The sequence below is a fragment of the Plectropomus leopardus genome, chromosome 22 (assembly GCF_008729295.1).
Source record: "Plectropomus leopardus isolate mb chromosome 22, YSFRI_Pleo_2.0, whole genome shotgun sequence".
NCBI classification, from domain to species: Eukaryota; Metazoa; Chordata; class Actinopteri; order Perciformes; family Serranidae; genus Plectropomus; species Plectropomus leopardus.
In genome coordinates, this window is record NC_056484.1 from 9,744,834 (window position 1) to 9,757,327 (window position 12,494).

The 12,494-nt window shown below is 39.7% G+C and overlaps 1 protein-coding gene across 1 annotated transcript in view; it reads left to right on the forward strand.

The window, feature by feature from the left end:
- chchd3a (coiled-coil-helix-coiled-coil-helix domain containing 3a) overlaps nucleotides 1–12,494 on the forward strand; it is a 90,539-nt gene that overhangs the window by 58,110 nt on the left and 19,935 nt on the right. Inside the window, exon 7 of the mRNA XM_042511231.1 lies at nucleotides 8,607–8,677. Coding sequence (XP_042367165.1) covers nucleotides 8,607–8,677 — 71 coding nt within the window. The remainder of the gene's footprint in view (nucleotides 1–8,606; nucleotides 8,678–12,494) is intronic.

Sequence of the window (12,494 nt, forward strand, 5' to 3'; positions counted from 1 at the left end):
CATCCGCTTGAAGGATAAAGGGTTACATCTCATTCAGCCCTGTGTGTGTCCTCCTGTCCCTGAAAATGACACTACCCTGATGGTCCTTTTCAAACCAGCGTCCTATGGAGGGGGACAGGGGTCAGCTGCCGAGCTTAGCCCACTTCAAATGGCAGCTCCGTGCTGGTCCCAGAGAGAGCCGCCTGCAAGGCAGGCAGCCAGGGTCAAATGCCCTGCTAAAGTGTGCTTAAAGAGGATGCCCTCATGCTGCTCTCAAATCACAAGTGTATCTTTGGAAGAATACAATGCCCAATTTAATGTGCTTAAAATGGCGCCTTCATGCTGGCAAGGAGTTTTCTCCCCTTTGAAGGGTGAAAAAAGTCAAAGGCTCTCTATAGTGAAAACAAAACATTGTGAAGACAGATATTCACTGAGGAGGAGGGGAGCAGTCACATATTCTTGTATGTAGAAGCTTACATGAATACAATGGTTAAGCCACTTCCTTGTTTTCTGTTATCAAAAGCCCTGACGAAGACCTACAGGGTTGAAACCTGTTGGCTCTTTTAAAGATTACTGCTTTTTAATATGTTCATTCTCACTGATATATTTTTGAAAGCCCTTTCTCCAAGATATTACATTTAAATACAACTTATCCGACAGAGCAAACACATTTTGAGGGAAACGTAATTCCAAACAATTTATGTTTTCTATTAACATAATGAGGAATTGTTACTAATTAATATATTTGGCAAGTTGCAAAAGTGTTTACACTGTACCCGCACAGCATTTTGCTTTTATTACTGTTTTTCTTGACTTTCTTAGCCTTCCCTATCCTTACCCAGAGTGCTTTCGATGCCTTAACCAAAGATAGGAGTCTGGACACAAACCCGAGGTTCTGATGTCACGGTCCTGCACTTTGTACCAGACAGCGATTACATTGCCTTAAATACATAATTTAAAAAGCAGTATAGTGACATGCAAAAATTATTTCTGGGAGACAGGGTTGATTTTTGAAGTCACTGAATGGTTTTCCTTTGTTTCCTATGATAATTAACTTTTGTGATAACCAATCTTGTTTAATATTTTTAGAATTGATTTGTTAGTTCCCATCAAACAAAAGACACTTCCACCTTTGGGGTTAATAAATCTTGCAAATTTTACTTCCTTTACTGCAGTGAATTCTTCAGCCAAGCCAGTGGGTACTGATTGTTGGTGGACTTCTGTTAAATTTTGAAAGTGCGTTGCTCTGCACAATTCTGGTTGGGTAGTGGAGGGGAGAGGACGCCATTTGCTGACGTCAAGAAAGAAAGACAAAAGACTAAAGTAAGACATGGACATAATGTGAGATGTAGGCATGTTCTCTTGTTGCAATTGAGCTTCTCTCGTCCATTTCCTCAGCTCATATTGCATTATTACATCGATGGACTGTGTAGCTCTACTGTGTCGCCCTGTATAGGAGCAAATGTGAGTGCTGATAGTGGAAGCGATGAGTCCCAACTAACACAGGCAGTATCGACTACGGGCAGTGACCATCCATCAGCCACATTGGCCTCAGGTCAATATTCCTCAGATCAAAGTGTCAACAAATCACCTTCACACCTCCGAGAGAGATAGAAGATTGAGAGAGCAAGAGGGACAAGGAAAAAGATATTCTTAGACGACAGAAGCTAGACTGGAAAAAGAGAAACTAGAGATTCAACACAAGGAAAGACAAGATGGAAAAGAAAAGACCAAACGGCAAAAGACAAATTGGAATTAGAGAAATTTCTACCTGAAAAACTATCACAAGGAATTGTGACAAAGTGACATTTGTTAGTAAGGGTGGACAAGAACAAGAAAAGGATGAAAGTAAAAGAAAGAGACCGAACGTGGAAAAAAAAGATTAAATGTCACAGAATGATAAAGAACAAGAGAGTAAAAGAAAAGGTTGAAAGAGCTCTACAACCCATCATTGTATCTTCAAAAAAAAAAGGAGGCAAGTGTGAGGAACTGGGAATGGTAGACGCAGGAATGGTCTGTTAATATGAACAGTGTGCACTGCTTTATTTTTTTGATTTGTGCAGAGAAATTAAGATGTAAAATAATTATATATCAAAGCACTACGTCCTAAGAAATTGCCCACAAACCCCAATATTTCAAGCTTAAAAAATGTTATCAAGATTTATGGCCTGTGGTGACAAAATGCAGCAGAAGTGGCGACCATGTGTGCGTTTTGATGTGTACGTATTGTGTGATGGCGTGTGATCCTGCGTGTAACTCAGGATCAATGGTGGGCATATTGCATGTTGTCTTACTGTGCAGCAAGCGGCTTGGGACTCCATGGGGGGTGAAGTTTGTTTGGACTGTGTTAATAACGCTCCTTTTTCATGTCCTGGCCACAGTGCTTCGTTGGCTGTCTTAGCCTCTCCTCGCTCCCTGTGCTCTTTGGCCAACGTCTGCCCGGCACCATTCCAAACAAAATCATCAATTTTGGCATGTTGTATTCCTGTGCACTCACTTTAACTCCTCCTTGGTTAACAGTGTCCACTGCAGAAGAAAGAGCTCAATATTATATAGACAGTACAGACAGTAAATTAACAAGAAAATAAAAACAGACAAACAGCTAAGCAATTGTGTAATGTATAACTTTGTATAACTTAACAATAACACATGAACATAAGGAAAACTACGCAGCTTCAAAATCAGTCACATGATATTACCGACCATTTTCAAGTGATAGTTGTACTGGTGGGTGGTGAACAAGGCTGTAGTTCCTTGAACCAATCTGTGTTGGTGTAGTTATCAAAGCCCAGTGCCGTGCTTCTTTTTGGTCATAAACTCCACATTTTGCCGTGACAAAACACTGAATTTGATTTCACTTAGACTACACTGCTAGCTTAATATTATCTCCCATCACACTGTTCACCCTCCCTCGCTCTACCTCAGGATTCCCCTAGCATCTTGCCCACAAGCAAAAAGAGGCTCCAAAAGAGAGTGAGAGAATATAAGTCTGATATATATTACACGTCTGTTCCAATCCAACATGGCCATTCATCAGAGGGGCTTCCAGTGACAGGCCATCACCAGGCTCCCGGGCAGCTCAGCCTGCTGCCCGTGCTGCTGCCGCTCATTGGGGCCACAGCTACCAAATAGCCCCTGAAAACAATATCTATATATTTATTACATTTTCACTCAATACCTGCCCTGCTGTAAAACAATCTCATATTTAACAATCAACTTGCCCATGTTTTTTTTTCTTCTCTCTTTTCAGCCCTCCCTCCTCGCCACATCTGTCTCTCTCTCTCTCTTTTTTTTTTGGAGTGGTGTTTTTTTTTTGTCTCCATACCGCCATTTCTTTTTTTTCCAGAGGATTTTTCTTTTTTTTTTTCTATCTTTCTTTTCGCCTTGTATATCGATGAAATTGGATTTTTCTGCTCTCCCATGGAGGACAATCACTGCAGCAATTGCCATCTCATAGCAAAGTTCCACAGTTCTGTGAAAGGAAGAAATACAGAGGAAAGGGCATTAAAAAAACAGTAATAGCTTCTATATCTCTATCTCTGTCCCTGTCCCTGACTTGGTATCTTCATCACTACCTCGGCCATTTCTCCACCCCTTTTCTTCTCAGTGTTTGCACCTTGTCCCTCTCTCTGGAGACTGGAGCTCGAAATCTAAGTACATTTTTTCTGTTAAAAATTCAAAAATTAGAGCAAGGGTTTCTTGCTTGAATTGTTGCTCTGTTTAAGCTGTAAAGATGTTTTAGAAAGTCTCTCTCACTGTGAAGCGATCAGTTTAGTCTCTGCGTCTCTGCTAGTTGTATGACTGGAGACACAGTAATCCAGAGTGAAGACATGACAGTGTGCTGCAGTGTCGAATTATTGTGTCTGAGACTGTTTGCTGTTACAGACGCATGATGGGATTCACAGGGATTTAACGGGAAGTCTTTTCAAGGAATGGCAATTTCACAACAACAGAGCGGCACTTTAGTTTATGTAAAAAAAAATGACAAAAAAACCAGCAGTAGCGCTCCACAAGCCAAAATAATAACGTTGAGATACAACTTTTAAAATGTCAACTTGTAGGGCTCAGATTTTTTTGGCACTTCTACTTTGGCTTCATTTTACAGCCCCTGAGGTTGCCACTTTGCGTCAGGATGTGCCACCCTGGGAATGTTTGCCACAGATCACGTCCTTCCACAGACTTTGTATGCAGTGGCCACATCTAAAATTTACCTTGCGTTCCGCCTGAACACATAGTTAGAGGCGATGTTAGACAGATTTAGTTACCTTTCACTAAAAATGTGTAAGGAGAATAGACACAATAACAGTTTACCAACCTCTTAAGTCTCCTTATGAGCAAGTTGAGAGTCAGACAGCAGAAGTCTAATTTTCCCCAGCTCTGCAGAACAGTAATGTTGGACATGGTGGGGTTTCTCCCCATTTTCTGCCCTCCTGCTCAGCAGCAGATAAGAGAAAGGAGCCATCAGTACAGGGAGTTATTTGTTTTATTCATTAAAAATTGGAGGCATTTTCTCCAAATTGAGCTGGAGCCTGTGTTGGGGTGCAGCTTCTATCTTCTCCATATCGCTGCAGTGCATTAGCAGTAATGACTTAATTTGTCTGTGACACCCCCCACCAGCATTTTGTTTGGCTCCAGATGAGCTAAAAACTCAGTGGAAAGCAAATAGAATAAATAGGATGAAAATAAACAGTGTTTCAGAGGTAGACTGCACATACACAGGGTGTACACGGACCGAGGCTCTGGTAGCTACACAGTTTTATTCATTCAGTGACAAAGAATTGCTCAACACCAATCAAAAACATCTTTCTGTGAGACTTGAAACAAGGTTGTGTTTTGCAGCTCCCTTAAGAGATTTTATTTTGGCCCGGGGAGAAATGTTTTCAACCAAAGTGAGTGCAGTCTCTCCTGCGGGCTTACAAAAGGTCAGGGCTACTCTGTAAATCAGTCAGGGCAGCAGCAGGAAATCACAATTTGACACCACTCAGTAATCACACAAATTACACTCTTCTCTTTGCTCCCTGTACGTGTCAATGTTTATATCTCGCCACCATGGTATGTTTTGGCAGCATGTCCACACATGTACCCACGCTGTGTGTGTTTGTGTGTGTGGGTGTCAGCGTGAGCATTGTTTGTGTGTGTGTATTGTTAAGTGTTCATGCAATCATTGTCACCCATGGCCTTTTGTCCTCTGAGGTGGATTAGTGCTCTGATTAGTGCCAGCTCCGCCATTTAGCAGGTATTATTACCTTATACTTAGTATTCTAGACAGAGACCCAAATCCGGTGCTTTCCGACTCTCTCTTTCTCTTCCAATGGCTCAATCTCGGCACCCAGGAGAAGTCTTATTCTTGCCTCTTTAGCAGCGCCAAAAATCTCTTTTTAGTCTTTTTATCTGTGAATAAGCTTTTCTTTTAAATCCTTTTTCCTCAGCTCTTGACAGTTTCTTTGTCTACGCTGAAAACCACTTGATTCAAGGCCAAGAGGGCATAGATACAACAGGAGCTTACAAGTTAACTCTTAAACTTTGGGCAGACTTCTTTACTGTGTTTTACATACAAACTAATGTCTGCCTGAGGGACAACTGCAGAGGGTTGGTGTTGTATTCAGACCACTTCATTTTTCCACATTATGCTGCATATTCAACCCTGAACATGTATCTTGGATGTGTGATGAGTTTTTTTTTTTTTCTGGAGTTCATGACTTAATATTTACTCATGGGACCCTACAGAGGCATAAATCATCTCCAATCAATTAAATTTGACACATTTGGACTTGAGACATCTCTTAAGTGATCAGGAAGCAAAATGTGGCCAATAAATGTGATGTGTCATAGCAAAGGGTCTGAACATATGTAAATAAAGCAGTTTTTTGTTTCAGTTTAATACATATAATGTTATACATATAATACATAAATAATCTACACAACTATAGTTATTTTTCTTTTGTAATGAAGACAAGTCTGCATCATGGTGTCAAAAATATTTTAAATTATGTCTCTACAGAATGTTAAATAGTGAAGGACTCTGACTGCGTTACAAACCCTTAGTGTCCATCCAAATGAAGAGGACTCAAATCTGTATCAGACCTTTTGTCAGCGTTGTCATGTCCCATCTTCTTTTAGCTCTACAACACATGACTATTGATCTTTTCAGCAGCGCAGTTCATTCCTATTGATCTTTTCTGAACTAAGATGAATGTCTTCCCTGCTGGAAGGTTAAGTCAGGGCAGATGGGACCACGAGGTTTACATTTGTCACATTTCATCTGTATCTGTAATTTATGCAGGATGATTCTGGTTTCTAAAGAATGTGATGTTGGTCGATCAGCTGGTTGCTGATTTTGTGTGCTTTTTCCACAACAAATTATTTTCCTCAAGTTGTTTTTAGGCTTTGGTTAAGTTGTATGCAGCTCAAGGCTAATTTTTCCTCTTGTAAAGGGGATGTTTTGCTAATATGCAACCAGCTTTGTATCGCCATGTGGGTAGTATGTGTAAATGAAGTGTGGTAAACTTCTCTCCATCTTACCAGATCTCCCTTTTCATCTTTTAGTTAATTCCAGTGGATTTTTGTAGGCTCTTGAGATGTTGCTTGACTACAGATTGTATTTTTCAAACTACCAGGGACACTACAGACTATAAAAGCAAATCGAAAGACAGAGCTGCCCCTTTCTTTCTCTTTATCCTAAAAGCCAATAAAAACTAAGTATTGCTGATCAAATATAAGCCAAGATTCTGTTACTATATCTATTTCTGACCTGAAACATGTTTTAGTGCACTGTTTGGCCTGAATTGAGAATTTGTGAACAAGATATGGTTGTAATACTGTTTAATGTGTTGTAAAAACGGAGACTACTGAAAATACTCAGTTCCTATGGCAAAACTAGGCAGTGCTCATCAAATATAAACCAAGACTCTATTCCTGTGTTGCCTATTTCTCACCTAAAATGGTTCTGGAAACCTATTGTAGTGCACCATTTGACTGTAGATTGTTGGTTACCAGCCAGGTGTTTCCTGTGTCAAAACAGAGAAGCTTGCATTACATCACTCACCAGCAGGAGCGCTTATTGGTCTGGTGTGGCGCAATGCATTCTGGTAGTTGTAGATTTTCTGTGTCGAGCAAACCCCTTTTCTCTGTTGTTTCTGGTTACGTAGCACCAAATTCAAAAATATTTGCGTCTTTTTCATAGTTTCAATATTATAAGAAGACCATCTTTATAGCAATTAAATACTTCTTTGACAATGCATAGATAAGATAGAGCGACATTTTGAATTTCCATTGTTAACCCTGAGAAGTCTTTGTTTCTCGCTCTGCAGAAAACCAGGCTGTTTTCTGCTGAATGCATGATTTTTCTTTATTCTTTAAGACCTGCTCATGATTTTGGCTAATTATGCTCTGAGCGATTATTAACCCAACACTAGATCATAGTGTGCTGTGTTTGTTGCTCAACATTAACCCAACAGGAAATGGCACAAACCCCTAATCCCTATATGTGTCCAGAAAATAATTCTGTGCTTGTGTGAACTATGCTGTTAAAGTGAATGTATTCTTGTTGTTAAAGTGGAGTGCTTCACAGGAAGGCATTGGCACCAGTAAACATTGTCTGTTTTGCCCCCTGGATCAAACGTCATGCGACTCTCAATCAAACCATCCATCACACTTTACAACCTCTCACCATTTGATCATAAATGTGCATAACAGCCGCCAAGGGCTGACAGAACAGATCTTCCCTGAGTAGTATAAATGGTATGAGAACCATGTTATATGGTCATGTTTGAGGAGGTAATTCGGGTTGAGGGGTCCGACTGTGGGTTCATTTGCTATGGGTCACTGGGGGATTATGACTGGTGGTCTGCGCGTTGTTTACTAGAGACCCTCTGACCTTACAGGATTGCTGCCTGTTATTACAGCAGTAGTTTTGTGAGAGGATAAGCACAAACGCACACATAAACACACAAATACCCGTAATTCACACACACACTCACACAGAGAGGCAAGCATGTGTGGCGTGCATGCACACACACACAAAATAATAGAAAAATGGCAATATTTTTTACAGTAGCAGATATCTAAGTATATACTCTATACAAGAAAGAAAATTCTATTTATAGTTATTATGATATACAAATAAAAAGCATTATTATTATTATTATTATTATTAATATCAATATCAATTTTTAGCATTTTTTTCAGGTAATTTCTATGTTTTTTTGTTTGTTTGTTTGCTGCATTTCTTTTTTTGCTCATTTTAAAGTAATTTTCTTTCAATTCTTTAAACTTATTTTGGGGTCATTTCTTGTTAACCAGCTCGTTGCTGTCTTTCCATTTTTTGAAAGACATCAAGCCAATTTGCTCAGATAGCAAAGGTTTAATATTCCTCGTCATAAAGTTTAAATGGAGTTTGAGTGACAGTAGATGTGTAGGCTCAGCGGCACTGTCGGTAGGATGATATCAGATCTGAACTGTTGCATGGCATCACTTTGCTGAAATGTTTCCTTTTGCCTAAATAGCTTCAGCCTTAAAGCTGGAACGATGTGAATAAATTGGATGGACTTTTTTTATATAAGAATTACAATCACATTTTAATGCATTTATCTCACTCACTGGCTTTTTCTTTCTCTGTCTCTCTGCAGAGTGCTCAGTTCTACAAGGTCACCACGGAGAACTACCATAAAGCTGCAGACCAAGTGAACGCCAAGTTCAGGTGAGTTTAAAGGCAGACAATCCAAAGTAAGTCAAAGGCTTTAACACGCATACCATCAGTTGAAGTTTAACCTATTCTCCACATTTACCTTAAGATCTTTCACTGTTGCTTTATTGTCATTTAAAACCTTTTTTGTCACGCATAGTACGTGTTTATTTTATTATCTCGGGTAGGCTGTCCAAAAGTATGCATTCATTTAAGATTAGAAGTCTGTGTGGATTAGTGAGTACACTATTGAATTATGCTCGCCTCATTCTAACCGACGTCTTTCAATCAGAATCACATTAGCCTGTCCCATTAGCGGATGTTGATGATGTGGTTCACTGACAAGCCTGATTGCATGTTGCTGATGGCTGACAGGACTTTTCTTGTGCTCCACTTTCTTTGTTCATAGAATATCATTTATTCTTTGACTCAATCTTCAACAAGTCCAGGGTCAAACAGGATAATCAAATAATGTGTAGCAGTTTAATAACATGGACACAGTTTCTTACGTCAAGGCATAAAATGTGAGATAACCTCTGTGCTGCAGAAAATAAGTCCACAACTCATTTGCCCTCTCTTACATTACTTATAAAATAAGTATCAATAGGATCTTTGCCATCTATTTTTTTATCCAAAGCGCATAACCGTTAGTATATGTGAGGTTCTCATTGATAGTTATGCTTAGGGAGTCTGCAGGTCCTTAAAAAGTCTTCATTTTATAAATATTAGGCCGTAAATGTCATTAAATACTCCAACTAATTGTCCTCTCTATCCACTGACATTTTGTGCTATTTCATTTGTCCATCTTTTAATTTTCTTTTTGTAAAAAGTGAGTCACGCTCATTTGTTAAATCAATATTGCAACTGACACCAATACTGCCTCTTTACATTGTACTTGTACTTACCTGTTACCAAATCTAGATTAACCTGACTCACTCTAACAACCATATTGCTACATAAAACCATGAATGAATTACTGAACAGGTCTCTACCAGACACGGGCCTTAAGTGTCAGAGGGCCCCCTGGCCGTCACCATCAAGATGTCATCAGGGAGCATGTACCAACCAGGAAGACATGTGAAATGACCACAAAGAAACCAAAAAAAAAAACACAACCAGAAACAAAACAACCCTAAGGAGACAAAAAATGACAACACAGAGACACAAAATTACCAAATAACACATAAAATGACCTCAAATAGAAACAAAATTGCATTTCTAAATGCTGACAAAAAGACACAAAACAACCACAAGGAGACACAAAATAACCAAAAGAGAAATAAAATAATCTCAATAAATGCAAAATTACACCAAAGATTCCCTAAAAAAAGCAAAAAAAGACACAAAAACTACAAGGAAGAGACAAATGACTAAAAAGAGTTGCAAAAAATAAATAAAAGTACCTCTAATAGACACTTAAAAAATCCCAAACAACCACAAAAATACGCAAAACAGTGACAAGGTGAAACAAAATGACTAGAGAGACACAAAATGACTATAAAGAGAAACAAAATTGCTTCAAATAATCCCAAACACAAAGACACAAAAACCACAAAAAGAAACAAAATGACTAAAAAAGACATCAAGTAACCTCAAAAAAACACTAAAAGTGATTCAAATGACCAAATGAGAGAATATGATGAGTATTTGTCCAAAAATCTATCTTTAATATGATAAACAGTTACCTTGAAACGGTCTTGAAAGCATTTATTTTAAGTGTCTGATACCTGTAGACATGCTGTATGCTACACTACGCCACTAAATACATGTTAAAGTCACACTGTGTATTGAGAAAAAAAAAAAGGTTACTTCATTGAAGGTGTTAACAGTGTAGGTAATGTTTAACTTCCAAGCAGTCATGCATGTAGCATGTATCCGACTCATATATGTAACTCAAGAAGTTGCAGAATCGCTCTCCATCAGTGTTCCATCTGTCTTCTTAATAGGAGGCCATTAGGCTCCATAGTAATGTAGGGAAAGTGGATGAGGAGCCTGCAGGAGGTGGGGCAGGAACGGGCCCTGGCTCTGAGCTCTCCTCCAGGGAGGCTAGGCTAATTGTGTTAGCTTGTCATTAGCTGGCGCTAACACCGGGATCATTGTCTCCCTCAGAAATGCTGGAAACTGATTAGCCTAGCCCACCGGGGGTTTCGCGCTAGACTCGTGGAAGCCGGAGCTGAGACTTCCCAAATCACATTAAAGAAGGGAAAAAAACCCACTGGAATAACATTAGTGCCAAATGACAGTGCTAACTGCAAGCGAGCGCTGGGCTAACGTGCTGTTAGTCATGTGACACGGGGCTTTGCATGGAGAGCAGTGATTGGCTGATTGGATTACAGGAGGTGCATTAGCAAGGTTGTGACTGGATTCAATTGTGGAAAGGTAGAGGCAGAGGGAGTGTGTGTGTGTGTGTGTGTGTGTGTGTGTGTGTGTGTGTGTGTGTGTGTGTGTGTGTGTGTGTGTGTGTGTGTGTGTGTGTGTGTGTGTGTGTGTGCGGGCTAATGAAATGGCGGGAAGGTCTGGTGTTACAAGACAGGGGCATGGATGCATTGAGGGGATCAGAGCTGAGGGTTAATTGGATTTAACAGGGCGTGTTTGGCCCGTCTTTGTTTATGTGTGTGAGTTCATGTGTGATGGTGTATGTTTGTATGCACTCATATGTTCCTCAAAGCTCCCCTCTCTCTTATGACAGAGGCCCTACAGAGATAAGATGCTATCTGCGGCCTCTGCTGAATAATAACCGAAAACATTTTTTGTCTCGCGCAGGCTTTTGATTTCCTCAAAGTTGAAAATGTCCCCCAGAGATAAAAAAGGAAAAAGAAAAGCCAAGGCCTTATCCATACTTGATAGAATTACCATTTGATATGTTAATGTGAGGATGTTATAAAGTGTGGGAGATGACATCTTTCTTATTAGAATGTCTTCATTTCCCCGCTCTCGCTCATGTCAGTGCCACTGTAAAGAGAGTGATAGTACTCCAGGGATTGATTAGTGTTAGGGCTGATATTAGGCTACGCTTTATTATGGTGAAGGAGAAGATGTGTGGGACCAGAGGAGGCTGTCTGTCAGGGGTTATTATGGCTCTATATGTGCTTTTGGAAGTTTTAATTAGGGACTGTTGGGCGGATTGTGTGTATCGTATGATGTCAGATCGGTTGGGAATTCGTGGGACTGTTATTGTTTTCAGATCAGGGAAATCAGGTCTCTCTAGAGTGGATGGGAGGAATGTACAGTATGTGTCATCGTTATATCAGCACCTGCTGTTGTGTATGCTGTTTGGACTGATACTCTATAATAGGCAACGTGGGACATATAATTACTGTAATTTAGAACAGGACTGTGAGAACAAGTGTTTGGATCGGGACAAAAAAGCAGCAAAAAAGCAATTCAGTTAAATAACTGAATAATAATAATAGTTATAATTAATTATTATTATTATTCAGTTATTTAACTGAATTGCTTTTTCAGTGTGGGTACCCTGGTGGGGCCAAGTTTACAAACAGTAATTCCAGTATAGTATACCTTCAAAATGTACTTTGATATGTATTATACACAAGTTATATATGTAATTTACAAATAGGCGTCAGCATTTAGCCTGCGTACACATGTTCTAATCATCGCAGTGGTACAGTTTGGTCATTTTCCTTGGCAGTGTTGAAAGAAATAAATTAAAGTGTGAGAGGTAGGTACCCAAGGGATGGAAGGTGTGTGTGTGTGTGTGTGTGTGTGTGTGTGTGTGTGTGTGTTTGTGTGTGTGTGTGTAAAATATTAGATGATGTGTAGTGTTTGCGTTTGTGCGCAGTACAGCTGTTCCCTGCCGTTCCCTTGCAGTATT